The sequence below is a fragment of the Phoca vitulina genome, unplaced genomic scaffold (assembly GCF_004348235.1).
Source record: "Phoca vitulina isolate PV1807 unplaced genomic scaffold, GSC_HSeal_1.0 scaffold25, whole genome shotgun sequence".
NCBI lineage: Eukaryota > Metazoa > Chordata > Mammalia > Carnivora > Phocidae > Phoca > Phoca vitulina.
In genome coordinates, this window is record NW_022589728.1 from 37,086,272 (window position 1) to 37,106,267 (window position 19,996).

At 35.1% G+C, this 19,996-nt stretch overlaps 1 protein-coding gene across 2 annotated transcripts in view; it reads right to left on the minus strand.

The window, feature by feature from the left end:
• Positions 1–2,636: 2,636 nt before the first annotated feature.
• NBN (nibrin) overlaps positions 2,637–19,996 on the minus strand; it is a 44,136-nt gene continuing 26,776 nt past the window's right edge. For both annotated transcript variants that reach the window (XM_032421715.1, XM_032421714.1), the window contains 6 exons: positions 18,884–19,147; positions 17,519–17,963; positions 15,540–15,695; positions 13,080–13,193; positions 4,184–4,233; positions 2,637–2,819 (listed from right to left, as the gene is read on the minus strand). In XM_032421715.1, coding sequence (XP_032277606.1) covers positions 2,789–2,819; positions 4,184–4,233; positions 13,080–13,193; positions 15,540–15,695; positions 17,519–17,963; positions 18,884–19,147 — 1,060 coding nt within the window. In that variant the 3' untranslated portion in view covers positions 2,637–2,788. The remainder of the gene's footprint in view (positions 2,820–4,183; positions 4,234–13,079; positions 13,194–15,539; positions 15,696–17,518; positions 17,964–18,883; positions 19,148–19,996) is intronic.

The following is a 19,996-nucleotide window of genomic DNA, read 5'->3' on the forward strand; positions in this document are numbered from 1 at the left end:
GGCAAGAAAAAGGAATAAAAGGTATCAGGGGGCGCCTGGGTGGCTCAGGTCATGATTCCAGGGTCCAGGGATGGAGCCTCACATTGGGCCCCCTACTCAGTGGGGAGTCTGCTTCTCCCTCTGCCCCTCCCCTTGCTCATGCTCTCTCTCTCTCTCAGATAAATAAAATCTTAAAAAAAAAGGTATCAGAATTGGAAAGAAAGAAGTAAAATTGTCTCTATTTGTAGACATGATTTTATAAAAAATTACTAAAGACTCAACCAAAATACTGTTACATCTAATCAATGAATTTGGTAAAACTAAGGATATGAAACAAAATTAACTTTAAAAATCCGTAGCATTTCTATACAGTAACACTAAATTTTCTGAAAAATAAAGAAGTAGATCCCATTTGAAATGGCACCAAAAACAAAATACTTAGGGACAAACTTAAGGAGATAAAAGATCTCTACTCCGAAACTACAAAACACCAATGACAGAAATTGAAGAAGATACAAATAGAAAAGTATCCCTTGTTTGTGGATTGGAAAAATTAATGTTGTTAAAATGTCAATACTACTAAAAGTCATTTACAGATTCAATGCAATCCCTATCAAGATTCCAATGGCACTTTTTAGAGAAGCAGAAAAAGCACTCCTAAAATTTGTATGGAACCACAAAAGACCCCAAATAGCCCGAAAAAATCCCGAGAAAGAACAAAGCAGTAGGCACCCCCTTTCCTTATTTCAAGCTATTCTATGAAGCTACAGTCCATAAAACCATATGGTACTGGCATAAAAATAAATACACCAAGACAAATATAGAATCGAGAGCCCAAAAATAAACCCAAGTATATATCACCAACCAGTGTTTGTCAAGGGAGCCAAGAACACTCAGTGGAGGAGTCTCTTCAATAAATTGTGCTGGAATAATTGGATATTCACATGTGAAAAAATAAAGCTGGACTCTCAGAAGGAAACTCCAGATGACCAAAGCAGTCTTGAGAAAAAACAAAGCTGGAGGCATCATACTTCCTGATTTCAAAGTATATTACACAGCTATATTAATCAAAACTATTTGGTATTGGCATAAAAAGACACACAGAGGAATCGAACATGACAGAGAGCCCAGAAATAAAGTCACACGTTTATGGTCAATTAATTTTTGACAAAGGATCCATGAGTATACAACAGGGAAAAGATAGTCTCTTCATAAATGGTTGCAGGAAAACTGAACAGCCACATGCAGAAGAATGAAACTGGGCCACTATCTTGTCCAATATGCAAAAAAATCAACTAAAAATGGATTAAAGACTTAAATGTAAGACCTGAAACTATGAAACTCCTAGAAGAAAACACAGGAGAGGTAAGCTTCTTGACATCAGTCATGACAATGATTGGGTCTTTGGATTTGACATCTAAAGCAAAATCAACGAAATAAAAAATAAACAAGTGGAACTACATCAAACTAAAAAGCTTCTACATATCAAAGGCAGCAATCAACCAAACAAAAAGGCAACCTGTGGAATGGGAGAAAATATATGCATATCATATATCATATATCTGATAAGGGGTTAATATCCAAAATATATAAAGAACTCCTACAATTCAACAGCAAAAAACCAAACAATCCAATTAAAAAAACGGGCAGAGGAGCTGAAGAGACTTTTTTTTCCAAAGAAGATATACAAATGGCCAAGTTAATGAAGAGATGTTTAACATCAATAATCTTCCATGAGGATCTAGCAACAGTACATATTAACTTTGAACATAATTTTTCATGCTGGGTTATCTCTAACAACATAAAATGCTTAGCTCATTAGGGTGGCAGAACCTATGTGAGACCATGAAGATTTCAATCAGTATAAAAAGCTTGTTCTACCTCCCAGAACTTAATGCATCAGTCGTTAGAGTTGATAAAAAGTCTACTATAATTCTAATGTACAGCCAAAGTTGTCTATATTACAAAATCTGAAAAAAGACATTTATTTCTTACCATAGTCCTTTAACAAAGAAGACAATATTATCATTTCTATTTTGCAAATAGGAAAACCAGGACTCTAAGAAGCTCAAGAGATACACACCCAGCTCAGTAAGACCACCAAATAAGTCTTCCCATTCTAGTAAAATCTATCCACAAGCTTGATGAAGTCTTCCATATTGTCTTTTCTAGTACTAGAATAATATGTGGGTGATATCTTCACCCCTGAAATCCATTTCATGTGGGTCACGTCAGCTCAAGGAAGACTACAGTATAACGGGAGGAAAATGTATGCTCTGATATGTGTATGATCTTCCAATCTATTTGGCAAAAAACAGCAAGGTGCAGAATACTGTATATGTTATGCTATCATTTTTGTAGGAAATTACTGGAAAAAGTAATATGCATAGAAATTTGAAGAGGCAGCAAAAATCTCTGGAAAGACTCATAAGAAATGAGTATCATGGATTTTTTTGGAGGAGGGGAACCAAACAGCTAGACCAGTGGTGGAAGGGAGATCTTTTCATTTCTTATTCTTTTATACTTTTAGAATTTTGAACTGTGACTATATTAAATATTCAATAAGTAAAAAGCCACATTTAGAAATGAAAAAATTACCATAAGAGATGAGATGACAAAGACTGAAAACTGAATAATACTGTCACATACAAAAAAAATGGAATTTGTGCATTTTATTCAACAAATTTAGGCCATAAAACCTTTGTAATTTAAATCCCTTCTATATACTTAATGAACGTATGCCAGAGGAAACTTGATGTAAATGCTTGAGAGGGAATGTTTTTCTGTGGCTCCTTTATAAAATCCTCAGTTATCGTCTCCTTTTTACATTAGGATTGTATCTGCAAAGAAAGAAAGAAAATTAAAGGGCTTTCAAAACAGTCACACTTTGGCAAACACAATGAGAATGCCAATTTATCCTTAGGATCCGGTATTAAGCACTGACATTTTTACTTTCATTTATCCTTTTGACGTTGGTTTGATGACTATTTGGTAAAAATAAAACATCAACTCTAGAAAAAGTCCTGTAAAAGCATTAAAATAATTAATGAAAACGGTTTAAAAATAAATACATGTTTACACCTATCCTAGTATGGCTTCAAACTCCTTCCACTCCCAACTAAATTATAACATCTGCATAAAAGAGTATAATGAGCCTAAAATAAACATATTTTATAAAATTTTCTCCTATAGTAATTAAACAAATTTAACTGGCAACCAGATAGTCTTAACTACTTATGAAAAATCGGCACCATTTGTCAACATTTTCACCAAGACATATACTGTCAATAATGAAATTAAAGAATCAAACTGGCTGCAAAACAAATTCAAAAATACAGTACTTCTTGGTTCTGCCTTTACATAAATTTGGGAAAATGTTATCCTCCCCTAGTCAGTACCTACCTATAAGTAGATAAAGTAATTTTATTTTATACTATTTGTATTTGAGAGCTAATTATTATAAGGTTTTGGGCCTGCAGGAATGCTGAAAATGTGTTAAATCAGAATTAAATTGTAACCGCCCATTATAACTCCTCTAAACCTCCCACAAAAACCTGATTTGAAACTCTAATCCAGTCTCTTGTTTTTATGCTTATGCCAACTAAAACTGAACAAATGCTCTGGTATTTTGTCTTAACTCAATACCCATTCATTCATAATTCAACTCAGAGCTGAAAATCTCACAAATGTCATCAGCTAAATTCACCAGTTTAGGACCCTTCTTTTGTGTGAATGCCTTCACAGCAATTTTAAGTATCTTGTGATACAGTTCAACTGAATCACCCCCAAGCCTCGAAGATATATCCAGCAAACCCAACTGAGAGGTGCTCAAGTGGTAAAAAAAAAAAAAAAAAAAAAATCAAAAATGAAACATTCTTTAGGTGAAGGGACTATTTTTTTTTAAAGATTTTATTTTTTTATTTATTTAAGAGAAAGAGAGAGCACGTGTGTGTCAGGGGAGGAGCAGAGGGAGAAGGAAAAGCAGACTCCACACTGAGCACAGAGCCCGATGCGGGGCTTGATTCCACAACCCTGAGATCATACCTGTGCTGAAATCAAGAGTCAGCTGCTTAACCAACTGAGCCACGCAGGCACCCTGTGTCTATTTCTAAAGACAGAATAAATGAATATTTAACCTCTATGAATAAAACTGAATTTTATACACATCTCAAAGATTCATGAGTAAGATGAAATTAAACTTTACCTGAAGAGATCATCAGCAAGAGACTCTTCTTTCGCATGTTGATTTTGCACCTGCCAAAATTAACATAATTTCAAGATGTGTTCAATGATGAATATATGGTTAATCAAGTGCTATACTGGGTGGTCAGTCATCTCGGATATTTCCACACTGAGGAAATCACCAGGTCTATGAGTTCTTGCCTCTACAGTACTTCCCTCATTCACCAAATCCTCTCCATTTCACTTCATGCCAAGATTACTGCAAAAGTCCTCTAATTAAACAACTTTCTCCAGCTAATCCCCTCTCCATCAAAAGCAACCAACATATGTATATACTGCTAGCTTGCTGAGTTTTTAAATATTTTTTCCGGAAGAAAGAAAGAAATACCACTGTTTTGAGGTCACAGGACTGATGAAGGGGCTGAGAGGGCAAAAATCTATCCCACTTTCTTTTTTTTTTTTTTTAAGATTTTATTTATTTGCGAGAGAGAAAATGAGAGACAGAGAGCATGAGAGGGAGGAGGGTCAGAGGGAGAAGCAGACTCCCCGCCGAGCAGGGAGCCCGATGCAGGACTCGATCCCGGGACTCCAGGACCATGACCTGAGCCGAAGGCAGTCGCTTAACCAACTGAGCCACCCAGGCGCCCCTCTATCCCACTTTCAACTAGAGCAACTCTATGGGTGAAGTGGTTCTCTCCCCCAGTGTCCCAAGTCAGGGCTCTGAAGCTGCTGCTTAACTACTTCACTGACAAAGTAATTTTAAACACAAACTCGTCAAACTCCTAATGCACCTCTAAGAGTGAACCCCAGAAAAACTCCATGCTGGGTCCATCTTTCTAAAGTCTAGATCCTATCATATGCCATTCAAAACCCTTCAATGACTTTTTTTTTTTTTTTTTACCTACCAAAGAAAACACAAACTCTTGAGTTTGACCCCCAACATGGGAAAGGCTCTTCATAACCTGGCTCCATTCTACATTCTCAATCACTTCTCATGCCCCTCTTCACAATCACTGTATGCCAGTTAAAACTGAATCACAAACCAACCAACCAGACTCACCTCTTAACAAATATCCTGTGTCCCTCTGCTTGTGTTCATGTTTTCCCCTCTGCCCGGAAAATGACCTCCTGTTTCTCCTCTTCCCATCTCTGACAATCTTTCAGTGTGCATTCACTTCAATAATAATTTAGTGCCTACTACGTGTCCAGGAACATGTTCTTCACTTCTTTACCAATGGTTTTTCAATTCTCTTCATTTAAAAATATAAAAATAACGTCTGCTATGAAGAACTCCCATAAAACTTCAGCTATACAACTCATAGATGCCTACTGATTTCCCTCTATTATAATTCTGTATCTTATCTTTGCTAAAAGACCGTAAGTTCCTTGAATGTACATACTGTTTATTTTTACTGTTAATAACTTACATTTGTGTATTTCCAGATACTATCTTAAAACTCCTTCTAAAAATATCTCATTTAATCTTCATATAACTTCATTATTACTATTAGACTATTATCCCAGTTTTGTTTTGTTTTTTAAAGATTTTATTATTTATTTATTTTGACAGAGGGAGAGTGAGCACAAGCAGGGGGAACAGCAGAGGGAGGGAGAAGCAGACTCTCTGCTGAGTAGGGAGCACGACGCAGGGCTTGATCCCAGGACCCTGGGATCATGACCTGAGCCGAAGGCAGATGCTTAACGACTGAGCCACCCAGGCGCCTCCTATTATCCCAGTTTTAACCAACAAGGAAGCAAAGACTTAGGTTAAGTAACTTGCAGAAGATCAAAAGGTTGTCATATGGAAGAACTGGGATTTGACCAGGTCTTGCTGAGTACAAAGAGCACCACCAGGTCTTAACTAGGCTATTACACTGATTCTGAGTCAGTGTAGGAAAGGGCTGAGAAGAATGACTTGCAGGGATTGCAGGGATTCTTACAGAATGATTTTCTACTCCTATGGTGAAATATCAAAATGACATTACATCTTTCCACATTTTCTAATAGGTATAGCAGAACATAAATGGTAAGACAATGATTTTCATAAAGCAGCTGTCAAAAAAGCAGTTGGTATTATTATTGTAATTATTTTGAAATGCTTCCCGGCAGGGGATGTTAATTTTAAAGTTATAGTAGAGAAAAATCAGTAAGGAAAAATCAGTTTTTATGTGTCTTAGTAAAAACATTAAGTAAAATAGTTTTAAGAAATAGAAATCCTCTCATTACTGGCATTTTTTAAGGGTTGGAGAGAGTTACATATCTAGTCTATCAAAATTCAAATCAGGTTGGATAGTGTCTCAAAGAGTTATTATGTTTAATGCACAAAATGAAAATATCCTAAATCTAAGGAAACTTCAGGAATGGATTTGGTGATTATGAAAACAAAAAGTCTGCAGCAGAAGTAGAGAAAGAAAAACTGAAAAAGAATGAAAGGCAAAAAATACTTAAGAAGAGTAGCTGGGACAAGCCTAGGGAAATAGGACATCAAGGCAGTAGCATACTTATATACAGGCACTGTGAGCGCATGAGAAAGTCAACTCTATTATCGTAAAGAGTAAATCCAACATAGTGCACCTAAAATTGCTCTAGCAGAAAGAGAGATTTGGTGGAATAAATCTTAAACATGGGCTCTTTTCTAATTCTAATCAAATAAACAAAAGACAGAAAAAAGTCAGCAGCTACATTGTCATTCTCTCAACTCCTCTCTAGCCAAAAACCAACAAAACCTAGGATAATCAAGAAGCCACAGACTTGAGAAAAGTAGCCTGCAGAGAACCGAAAGATTGCTGCAACATGTTCTTAACACTGCCCTAACCCATTAAACAAACTAAACCCAAACCTGAGAATGCTTAGTAATACTCCAAATTTGGGAAAAAGTAGCCTGAGCAGAAAAACACTGCTGGTAGACTACTGGAAAGGGACAAATGGCACAGGGAAGTGAGTGGTATTGACACTGACCAAAGGCACAGGCCCCATGCAGCCCTGACAAATTAGGTAAACAACCTAAAATGGCAGGTTGTTGTCTTCCGGGGTAAGATGCACCCCCCCGGTACACATTTAATTCCAGTTCCAGGAAGGAGCAGCACATAGCTCCAGCTAAGCCCTTCCTTTCCTGGATTCAAAGTCTTCAGACAACAGAAATTAGATGGAACATGCAATTCGCCTCTGATTGAGCATGTTGCCATATTAATGGAATGGAGCCACCAGGATAATTCTGTTCTCTACCAGAACACTAAGAGCTTGGGTAGGAGTAATTTTGACTACATTCACTTTTGCCTCACAAACTGTCTTTATTTTTTTTTAATTTTTTATTTAAATTCAACTTAGTTAACATATAGTGTATTGTTAGTTTCAGAGGTAGAGTTTAGTGATTCATCAGTTGCATGTAACACCCAGTGCTCATGACTTCCTCCTCAATGCCCATCACCCAATGACCCCATCCCCCCCCCACCAGCTCCCTTCCAGCAACCCTCAGTTTGTGTCCTATAATTAAGTCTCTTCTGGTTTCCCTCCCTCTCTGATTTATCTTATTTTTCCTTCCTTTCCCCTATGTTCATCTATTTTGTTTCTTAAATTCCACATGAGTGAAATCATATGGTATGTGTCTTTCTCTGACTTATTCTGCTTAGCATAATACACTCTAGCTCCATCCACGTCATTGCAAATGGCAAGATTTCATTCTTTAATGGCTGAGTAATATTCCATTATGTATATATACCATATCTTCTTTATCCATTCATCTGGGTTTTTTTTAATTTAAATTCAATTAGCCAACATATAATACATCATTAGTTTCAGATGTAGAGTTCAATAATTAATCAGTTGCACAAGCTGTATTTAGATTGTAATCCCTGCACAAGATAGCATATGATGCTTCACAAAGCAAACAGAGTACCTGGACAGGGTATTTTATTCTAAACAGCTGCAAGATGAAAGAAAACTGCAAACTACTCCACATACTGAAGGGGAAAAAAAGGGCAGCAACTGGAACAGAACATGCAAGACAGATGAAGAACCTAGTCCGTAAGAAATAACCCAAGGATAAAGAAATGAAGTTACTAAGAACATGAAAGCAATAAAATAAAAACCAAAAAGTTAGATGACAAAAACCACAATGACAATGAAAAGGGAACAAATGCTAAGTAAACAAACTAAGACCTATTAATAACACCATTTCAGAATCAAATAAACTGGAAATACCTAATAGTGACTGTTTACACTGTTATAAATGCTTTACAAGTAGCATCTTATTTAATCCTCACAAAAATTCTGTGAAACAGAGGTATAATTATTGTTCCCATTCTACACAGGAAGAAATGCATGCATAAGAAAGTAATTTGCCCAAGATCATATAGCTGATGAGGAACAGAATAAATTTGAATTTCTGACATAGTGAAAGAGCTCAGGAAAACCACAGTGAATGCAGAAGAAATGGATGTGGAAGGCAAAGGTGATCTAATAAAAGGATAATAATGTCTTAAAGTAGAGAACCCAACAAATATAAAAATGCTTTCCAAGATGTATTAGAAGAGTTCCTTGAAATAAAAAGACCTGCATCTGCAAATCAAAATAACATACTGTATTCCAAGAAAAATGAATGGAAAATTGATCAACACTGAGACATATTCTCATCGTTACTGACTTGCAAGCCTAAGAAGGAATGGGGCAGGCATGCAAGTCACCTTTTAAAAAGGGAGAAAAAGAAAGGACTGTCATAAGATGGTGGGGTGGGGTGGTGGGGGCAGGGGAACAGAGGAAGTACAAATAATTTCCTCACTGTTTACAGCAGGGACCCAAAAAACATATCTAAAATCAAAATAGGCAGTATGAAACAAATACTGATTCTAACCTGACAGTAGTTTTGTTTTGTTTTGGGTTTTTTTTGGTCATATATATCACCCTTGGTCTTAGAGGGAACTCAGTAAATAAAACACCTTAAAAGAAGAAATATTTGCAAAAATTCAGCAATGCTTTCAGCTTTACTTCCTTCTATCAATCTCTCGCTCTCTCTTCCCACTCTGTCTCTGGCAATTACTCCTCTTCAATAAAGAGGTATCTGGAATAATTCACTTCATATTTAAATGGGTAATTCCTGGACTTCAGGATTTTAACTTCGTCATTCTCTTGTGTAGTACCACAATCCTTTGAAATGCACATTTTAAATAAGGCCATTTATTCTTTAAAAAAGAAAGGAGGAAAGGATGTGACTTCCATTCTTTCATTTTTTGACACTAAATATCCTGAGTGACCTTACCAACCCTACTTTTTGGCAACCTTCCTAACAATTTTTTGATTAAAAAGCATTTTTAAACACAAATTGCTGAAGACTACATTAACCCACAATGAAGCAAAATAAAAACCCTGAGAAGTTAACAAGTACCATGATCAGCTTTTGCCTTGCCCTGTGGGTTTCTGCAAAGCATAAAAAAACTGGGCTCTGCTTTGATGCCTGTATGGGGGATGAGCAACATGAAAGAAAATCAAAGATGGGGAATCTAAGAAAAGACTCCAGCATTAAAGAGAGAAAGTGGAATAAACTGTACAACACAAAAAGGCGGCAAGAAAGAAACTTGCCTGCCTCTCAACCCTAACACAGGGTGAAGGAAAAAAAAAAACTCTTTTGAGTTTGTGACAAGCTGGCCTTCACTCAGGCTTCTAGTCCAAATACGTATTAACTACCTAGGCGATCCAAAAAAATCACAAGTGGAGGCTAAAGTGGGTCTCATATTGGTAGAACAAGACTGGCAAACACAAACAAATCTTTTCTAGAGGAAATAAACTTGAACTTAGGACTCAAGGAATTCCCACAGATCAAATTCCAAGGAAAATGAGCAGTTCACATTCAACTATCACAAAATATATACTTGGAAACAGGCTCCATAAGAGAAGAGTAGCAGAAACATATCAACAAACACTTTAGGCAAAGAATACAAGAAGAGCTTAAAAATATCAGCAGGGAACAATAAGACCTAGAGCTGAATGAAACAGACAACCAGAAATGAAAAAATACAAGAGGCTGAATGAAAACTCAGTGGATAGGTGGGAATACCAACCAGACGGAGTGGAAAGGAAAAGGACCAGACTGGAAGATAATCTAGAGAAGTTGCCAAAAAATACAATCCAGAGAAAAAAAGAGATAAAATATATAGAAAATAAGATAGAGGGGCGCCTGGGTGGCTCAGATGGTTAAGTGTCTGCCTTCGGCTCTGGTCATGATCCCAGGGTCCTGGGATCGAGCCCCACATCGGGCTCCCTGCTCAGCGGGAAGCCTGCTTCTCCCTCTCCCACTCCCCCTGCTTGTGTTCCCTCTCTCGCTGTGTCTCTCTCTGTCAAATAAATAAATAAAAAATCTTTAAAAAAAAAAAAAAAAAGAAAAGAAAATAAGATAGAGAAGAAAGTGAAATTTGACTTCTGTCAAATTGGAGTTTAAGAAAGAGATAATATCCCTACCCGGAATTACCAAATGGCCCTACTTCAAATAGCATGCTAAGAGGACCTATCTGGAGCCCACCTTTGGGTTCCAGGAGCACTAGATAATCAGGCAATATAAAGGCTAAGAAGAAAACTGTCTAACCTTGCAAGAGACCTCTGGTTATCTCTCAATTCAATAGTCATGTGTTTCTGAAATCTTAACTTCCATCCAGTAACTTCCTCTAGAGCAAAAAGTTGCCACTTTATTGAATTTTATTAAATTCTCCAGTTAAAAATAAGTAAGGGGTAGAAAGAATTATGAATCAGGTATATGGTTGTTTTACATAATATCCACTAGACTCAAAATACCCAGGAAGGAAGTAAAAAAAAGAGAAGCATATTTTCATAATCTTACCTGTGAGTTCTCATTACAGAGTATATAAATACATATAGTTGATATGTGTAAACAATGAATTCTTGAAAATCACAGTCTAACAGAGAGCTGTAAAGCAGTTCACATCTTCCCAGAAGAACAATGTTATAAGTGAGGTTTGGTTTCCTGAGACTTAGGCAACATATTACTTATAGATATGATCAAAGACATGCCATAAAGTATGCAAAATTATAAAACTCTAAAGCAATTTCAAGTGTCAAAATTATGCTGCTGGTCCTAATCTAGGATTTAAAACAATATGAACTGATTATGTAAGTATCCTACTGTGAAAGTACATAGAAAAGCACACTCTGGCATAACACATATTTGATCAGAAATCTGTATATGTTTGAACATATAAATATAAATGAAATGATAAAATGACTGGGATTTGCTTTAAAATACTCCAGGGGAAAAAAAAAAAAGTTGGGAAAGAGAAGAGATGAAGCAAGATGTGCAAATACTGGTATTTGTTGAAGCTGTGTTTTGGGTTTGTTTCACGCTCCCTTTATTTTGTATATGTTTGAAAAGTTCTCATAACAGAAAGCTTAAGAATTTGAACTACACAGAAAGACTCTGGGGAAAAATGAGATCAGTAACAACTGCCCATGGGAGGAAGCATTAAGGCGAGTTTCCCACAGCAAGCAGTTGTCAATAGTATAACTGACTTAAGACTCCCTCCCTCACCTTCAAGATGGTGTGCTCATGCATCATTAAACCAAAGTATAAAAGTATACCACAGAGAATGAAGTCAAACTCTAACCCTATAACACCTATGAAAATTAACTCAAAATCAATTCAAGATCTAAATGTAAGAGCTAAAACTATAAAATTCTTAGAAGAAAAAAGGGAAAAACTTTCTGACACTGGATCAGGCAGATTTTTTGGATATGATGCCAAAAGCATAGGTATCAACAACAAAACTGATAAACTGAACTACATCAAAATTTTAAATTTCTGTGCATCAAAATACACAAACAACAGAGTGAAAGGCAACCCAGAGAAAGGGAGAAAAAATGTGCAAATCATACATCTGATAAGGGACTATTATCCAGACTACATAAAGAACACCTCTAATTCAACAACAAAAAATAAACAATCTGAGTAATAATGGGAAGAGATTTTTGAATAGATATTTCTCCAAAAAAGATATACAAATGGCCAACAAGCACATGAGAAGATGCATGACCTCACTAATCGTTAGGAAAGTGTAAATCAAAACCACAGTAACGTTCAGACCAGTTAGATGCCCATTATCAAAAACAAGAGAATAACAAGTGTTGGAGAAGATATATGGAGAAACTGGACCTCTTCTGCACTATCCGTGGGAATGTAAAATGGTGCAGTTACTTTGGAAAACAGTATGGCAGTTCTTTAAAACGTTAAACATAGGGGAAAAAAGATATAAGAGAACAGGAAAAGAGGTAATAACTCAATAAAATAATGACTGAGAAATTTTCAGAACCACTGAAAGATAATTTCCAGATCTGGAAAACCCAGTACATTCATATATTATGTAACTGGTATTATTTGCAATAACACCCATATGACTGTACAACCTTCTAATTTTAATTGTTATCCTTTAGCTTTCTTTTACATTTTTGTAGGTTAAGTCTCTTTTCTCCCCTTTACATTAGGATATAAACTTAATTCATTTGTTTTTTGTTTTTTAAAGATTTTATTTATTTGACAGAGAGAGACACAGCGAGAGAGGGAACACAAACAGGGGGAGTGGGAGAGGGAGAAGCAGGCTTCCCGCTGAGCAGGGAGCCCGATGCGGGGCTCGATCCCAGGACCCTGGGATCATGACTGAGCCGAAGGCAGATGCTTAACAACTGAGCCACCCAGGCGCCCCAATTCATTTGTTTTTTTAACTAATAAGTCTAAAAGTCTCTTAAAGAAGCATTATGGAAAGGTACAAATTAATCTTAATGCTCTATAACTTAGGAATCTTCCTGAATGAATGACCTTAGGTCAATTATCTTAACGTTTGGTTTTAAGAATTTGCTCTAAGGAAACCATGAGGGACCAAAATGTAAACCAAGCAAATTACCAGGCCTCACTCCCTACTAACCTCCATTTCCTGCCTTAACCATTCTTCTAATTCTGTATTCTTCTGAGCACGATGAGCTATTAGATCTGATCCTCCAATGATATGTGGAAGTTTTCCTGCTCCAAGAAATGTGACCTGTTATATAGTAAAAATAGTAAAGTTAAATGCATTAACAAATTAAGACCATCTCATTTTTTTCTTTTTTTTTTTTTTGAGAGAAAGTGTGTGTGAACAAGGGGTGGGGGGGTCGCAGGGGGAGAGGGAGAGAATCTCAAGCAGAATTGCCACCAAGGCAGAATCCGACGCAGAGCTCAATCTCACAACCCTCAGATCATGGCCTGAGTTGAAATCAAGAGTCAGACGCCTAACCAACTAAGCCACCCAGGCACCCTCAAAACCATTACTTTTTTAAAAAGTTTAATAAGAAAGCACAGTATAAATCATGTATAATGTAAGTGCCAAATATGTTTATATCCTACAAATGAAAGTGAGTGAGAGAGAAGTTAACTATGCTAGACCCATGTTTTTGCCCTATTTTTTTTGGTTATTGCTATACCCAGATTTAGATGTCACTGGGATTTATGTACCAAGAATTTAATTAAGATTCTTAATTGGGAATTTTTATTGAAAAACGGCCTTAGCTCATCATTTAGCAGTTAAAAGCGACTTAAGGTGAATATAGAGACTATAAAGTATCATATTTTGTTCTAAAGATTTCAAAGTTTAAGCCTTGTCTAGTACTCATGCAAATTTACATCTTCAAAACTTTCTAATTTATAGATCTCTAGCAAAAGATGTTGGAGATGGCAACAATTTATATTTTTAATTAAAATTTTAATGGCTTATTTTAAATAAAGAGGTGTTAAAAATATTGTGAAAATGCAAATGAAGCACACTGCTAATACTGTATTTAGGAAATAATAAATCCTTAATATCTATGGGACATACCTTCAAAATTTCAATATATGAAGTGGAGAGGGAATTTTATTTTAAGATTTTTAACTTAAGTTAAATTTATTTATTAGAGAGAGCGAGCACACCCACACACAAGCAGGGAGAGGGACAGAGGGAGCCCAGTGTGAGGCTAGATCCCAGGACCCTTGGAATCATGACCTGAGTGGAAGGTAGACACTTAACCAACTGAGCTACCCAGGTGCCCCAGAAAGGGAATTCTAAAATAGTTTTCATCATTAAACACTATTTTAAAAAGCACAAATAGAGCCATGTCATTGGATTTGGGCATAAAAAGAAAAACACAAATTCTTTCATTAGAGCCAATCTAGTTAAATCATCCTGCTATACAAATTTTGGTTTGAATTTCTTTTACAGTCTCAAAAAAATTCCATAGTCAAAGATATTAATATTTTTAAGAGTTTAAAATTTTTCCAAACTACTTTCCTGAAGTTTGTACTACTCTATACTTCACCATGCCTGGGTCAACACTGAGTATTACTACTTTAATCTTTGGTAACTTCATTAATAACAAAAAAATACAATGTCTTTTGAATTTTGATTTAACAATGAGATTGTTAACATGATACTGAACATGAAGTAACCATACAGTTAAGAATGATCCTGTGGTATTCATGAGCCACACCTATGGGATGGAAAGGAGAAAGTGGGTACCATCTAAGTGGGAGATATTTCCATCTAAGTACAAGAAATGGAGTTTAGAACCTTTTACACATTGTCATAGTAGGCAAAGAATTAACTGACAAATGTTAATAGTAGCTCACATTAGAGAGAAAAAGCTACAACACCTCATAGTATAGCAAGAATCATACATATCATATTCTAGTGAAAAGGAGTCTTCCACAGAAATCACCTGTATTCTGATTAAATGTTTAAGCAAAAGGTGGCAGTCAGTAACAGACATGGAATAAGAAGCAAATATTCCAGAAAAGACAACAAAAGAACACAGACTAGATCAGAAATATTCTTTTAACCATACTGATAAATTAAACATCTTACCAGTTCCTAGAGGAGAAGAAACTCAGGTCTGATGATATTATTCAGGGTACATATTTATATTTTTTATATATACATGTAATAGTAAAGTGCCTACTTTTCATTATTTAATGTGCTCAGCTATTTCCCACAAATCTGTTATCTTCATAAAGTCCTGAGCTAAAGAACCCCTTCAGGTAGACATAGATGATTATTAGAGGTAAAAGACCCTATCAATATAACCCAAAGCCTGCCACTCAAGGTGGAGAAGACGAGGGTAAACAGCACCCTTTAAGGAATTCAGTCTTAAAGAAGTTTGTTTCCAAGTATTCATTATATATTCATCATACATTTATTCATATATTCATTACCTGTCAGTTCATGTCCTTCCTAGAGTAATTTTAACTGTTTTAAGCAGAAAAAATAACATCAGTTTTCAGTATGAATGGCTTTTACTATTTAGCATCAGTGGTATTTCTAAAAACATTTCAAACACTGCCCTCTTGTGATATTTTAGTTAAAGGAATACCATACCTTTTTGAATTTCTTGAAATTCTTTAGTTGACCATAATCACTATTTACACAGGATGCATTTCTGGAGGCAGAGTTACTAACCATCAGTGATCTAAATTCAGTTAGTAACACCTTCCTTGGAAGCATATCATCATCCTCCTGAAGTTCATCTTTGATCTTAAATGGGGTTAAGATGGATACATAAGCAGAAAAAAATAAGGAAAAAGAAAATTACTTGTCATTTGGGAAGCTATAGAAAAAAGTTCAAATACCTGAAAAAAACTGTAAAAAAAGGTTTATTTCTGGCACCCAAACTTTGCATTTGGAATCAAATCATATCTACTTCAAACGAGAAAATTACTCAAATACTCCACAACCTTAGAAACATTTATAACATCTATGCCAGAAGACTAAAAGCATATAGCATTTTAATTTAGTAGTTTATTCTAATAAATATCTCAATTAATAATTTATCTTCTTGTATATATTTTCTTAGCAAGAAATCTCAGTATTGTCTACTTCTTTTCATTAAAACCATAACTAACATTATTACAACAATCTGTCCTACAAGTTCTCATCTAATATATTTAAGCTTTCTTGGATTTTCAGTAATTTTATTATTTTGACACCTCCAAAAAATTATTAATTCTGGATATGCTACCTCATTAACTGAAAGCCACTTTTTAATCGCAGGTTAATTGTTATTAAATCAGCCTGAAGATTCTGTCCTGTTGCTGGATAAGATTCTTTTTTTTTTTTTTTTTAAGATTTTATTTATTTATTTGACAGAGAGACAGTGAGAGAGGGGTCACAAGCAGGAGGAGTGTGAGAGGGAGAAGCAGTCTTCCTGCTGAGCAGGGAGCCCGATGCAGGGCTCGATGCGGGGCTCGATCCCAGCACCCTGGGACCATGACGGGAGCTGAAAGCAGACGCTTAACGACTGAGCCACCCAGGCACCTGATTTTAGAATTTTTAAAGACAGCAAAAGGAATTCTTAACTCATAAAATGAGGAAACTTTTTTTGGGAAAAAAAACTGGATGTATTCCATCACGATCTTCTGGGGTTTTGGTCTTGGTATCCCTACTTTTAAAAAAGCTCACCAGCTAATTCTGACACAGCTGGTCCACAGAAGGGCATTTAGGATTCACTCAAAAGAAATAATGAGGATTCTCTCCTTCATATGAAGATGCCAATATTTTGACTAAACAGGACATATACTTTGTTTTTTCAACAGTAGTTATAGATTTATAGTGCTTGATACACACTAGGTTCTCAACAAATACCTACTGAGTCACTGTACCTTCCAATCACTTAATCCTTATCCTTTTACTTAGTCCTATCCTTGTGCAGTAGCCATTTATAGGAAGGGATGACCACAACCCATGAGTGAGATTGGAGCTAACGGTCCTATATGAAAGATCAGAATATTACCTTTTAACTTCATGTGGTCAGTGCTCTCACCTAATGACCTCTAACTATTCTACAGATTGTAGACAACTTACTTACACATATAATTGGAAATAATCTGAAGCGGTAAGACAAATTATCAACATTCAGGAAAGTAGGATAGGATATTAAAGATCAAAATGAAAATAAAAATCCTTAGTGATGTTATAACTATTTTATCTAAAAATTTATTTAGTAGTTTACTAACTTTCTTCATTTTTCTGTGTCTGTTTCCTCTATTAAGTCATCTCCTCTACCTATCATCAAGGCTAAAGGTCTGATATAGTAGTATAGGAATAGTACAGCCTGGAAATCTATTAAAATAATCATGAATAACAGTTTTATTTGCTGTCATTTATTATATACTATCAGAGAAACATTATATTTTTAATATTTACCTTATCAACCAACAAATTCTTATACTTAATACCGGGTTTTGAAGATACTAACTTTTTCCTCAAGGAAACAGAGTGAATGCTTATACTATCACAAGTTTCTTTTTAACATTCTAAGTTTCTATTTGTAGTACTTCTCATTAAAAAATGTTACTTACAGATATTCTGTTACTTTCCAATATTGCTTCATCATTAAAAGTGCCATTTGTTTCTATATCCAATCTTGGCCTTTTTCTAACATTGACATCTTCCTCTTGTTTTTGAACTTTCACTCCAATTTCTAACTCTGGTTTTGTGTTCTTGAATAACTGATCTAATACTTCATCTTCTATGGCTAAGTCATCAGTTTCTTTTCTTTTTTCTGATCTTAGTTTTTCTGTAGAAAGAGATTCACTGGCAAAATTTTTCACAGTGGATTTTAAATCTCTATCTGTAAGTAAATTATCTGGTTTCTTTTCCACAGGCTTATTCTGAGATAGATGCTCCTCCTTATTTTTCCATACTGAGGGTGTAGAAGGTTGTGTTTGTTCCAAAAGAGAACAAGACATTTCTACTCTTGCTGATTTGGGTGAAGAAATTTCTTGATTTTCGTCATCTCTTTCCCTTAGATTTAAAAAAGGAGAGAAGAAAGCAAAAACAGAAAATGAACACAGCTAAGTAATTTTTTGGTTTGGCAATATTCATTCCATTTAATTCACAACATTCTTAATTTTATTAATTAATATCACTGGAAATAAAAAAAATGGGACATCTGAAAAAAAGCACAATTCATATGGACACTGTTTTCGTAGGACTGTCAACCAATGGCTAAAACAATAGGGAGAGGTTTATCTTCTCTGCTAAGGCAGCAGTAGCTGATAAGTCAATGTAGAGGAAAAGGTAGAAAGATATAAAAATACAAAGCACTTGTTGCCAGGAACAATAGCTTACTTTACAATGTAGGGAACTTGTAGGAAGGGAAAAATTACCTTGGGAATAAAACCTGATGGGTTAGTGAGAGCTAGATTCAAGATAATAAGTCAGAGTGGCTAAATCCAGAATACAGTACAGACTATAAATTGCAAATAATATGTGAATATATGACTAAGAGTTTTCTGTACAATACTGTTTCATTCATTAAGTACTGGATAAGTACTTTATTCATTTAAATTGCACTAAGGTCCACAGACAACATAAAAATATGGATCTCTGCTTCCTGTAAGTTTACCAAATTCATGTTAAACTGGAATAGTCAAGGTGGTATTTTAATAATACTAATCTACTATCAGGGTACTGGACAGACTTCTTCAAAAGGAGTGCAGCAAAGTGAAACAACAGATAAGCTTAAGGTACCCACAAAAAAAAGGGATGAGGGAGAATCTATCCATAATGACCTTAGTGAAGAAGGAGATACGGACATTTTTGAGAGGGAATGAGGTCAAAGGGTCAGTTTTCTACAGAAGCATATTCAAGCAGAACACAGACTAAATGCCATTCTATTAATATTTTTCAGAGACACAGAGAGGTATTATTTAAAAATATACCTTTTTTTAAAGTAGTTTTTGATGGAGCTGGTCTGCAGCTTCTGAGAAGGCTGATCTCTACTTTTATTTACACCTGAGAATTTAGTTGGTGAAAGCTGATAGGTTGGGATTTTCATCCTTTCCAGAGTATTTGATACTGCATTTTTATCATTAGAGCTTATTTTGGGGGGTTCCTTCACAGTGGATGTTTCTTGTGAAGGCATTCTGAATTTTTGTTCCACTCTGGAGATTTTGATTTCTTTAGGTTTTTCACTAAAATCCATACTGTAACAAAAGAAAAGAATACAACATAAACAATCAGATTTATAGCAATTTTTATCTAGAAAAAAAAAGTCTTCTAAATAGTACTAATGTGATACAGCTTTAGAACATAATTATCTTTAGACAATAATTAAGGGAATATATTTCACTATCCCAAAAAAGTTGCTCCTTTTTCATCAAAGTTCCCTAAAGACAAATGATAACTTTCTCTTCTTCATTCCCTATAGCACACAATGTCTAGCATACTCTTACTATAAAAAACTGTCATACACACATGGAATATAAACCTAGTATTCTATTATAAATTAAAGTAGGTGATAATCTTAGATAATTTTTGCTTTGTTTAAAATTTTAGAATTATTTTCAGGCAAAAAATTAATTAAAAAAGGAAAATCACAAAAAGAACAATCTCCTATAATTCCAGCATCATAATGACATATTTAGATCCCATTTAGATCTAAATGAGATGAATTTAGATTCAGATGAACTGATATGGTTACATTTCAGCCAGATGGCAGCCCCTAGAATACAGTATAACTCTATACTACCAGAAAAATATTTAAAACACACACACACACACAGTTTCACAATGTATGGTTAAATAAACTGCCTTTAATATTCTTATTGCACAAAAAACAAGTAAAGTGGTCATACACATGACTTTCAAAACATTAATAGTTTCTTTAAAAACTTACATCTAGCCTCAGTATAAAAAAAAGGATGTATTAAAAATTTAAATATAATCTAATATGGTGATATCACAAGTATTTTTCAATATCAGTAATTCATTATGTATTATTTAAAATACAATACACTCTCTTAAATGAAAAATACCACAGAATACAAATGACC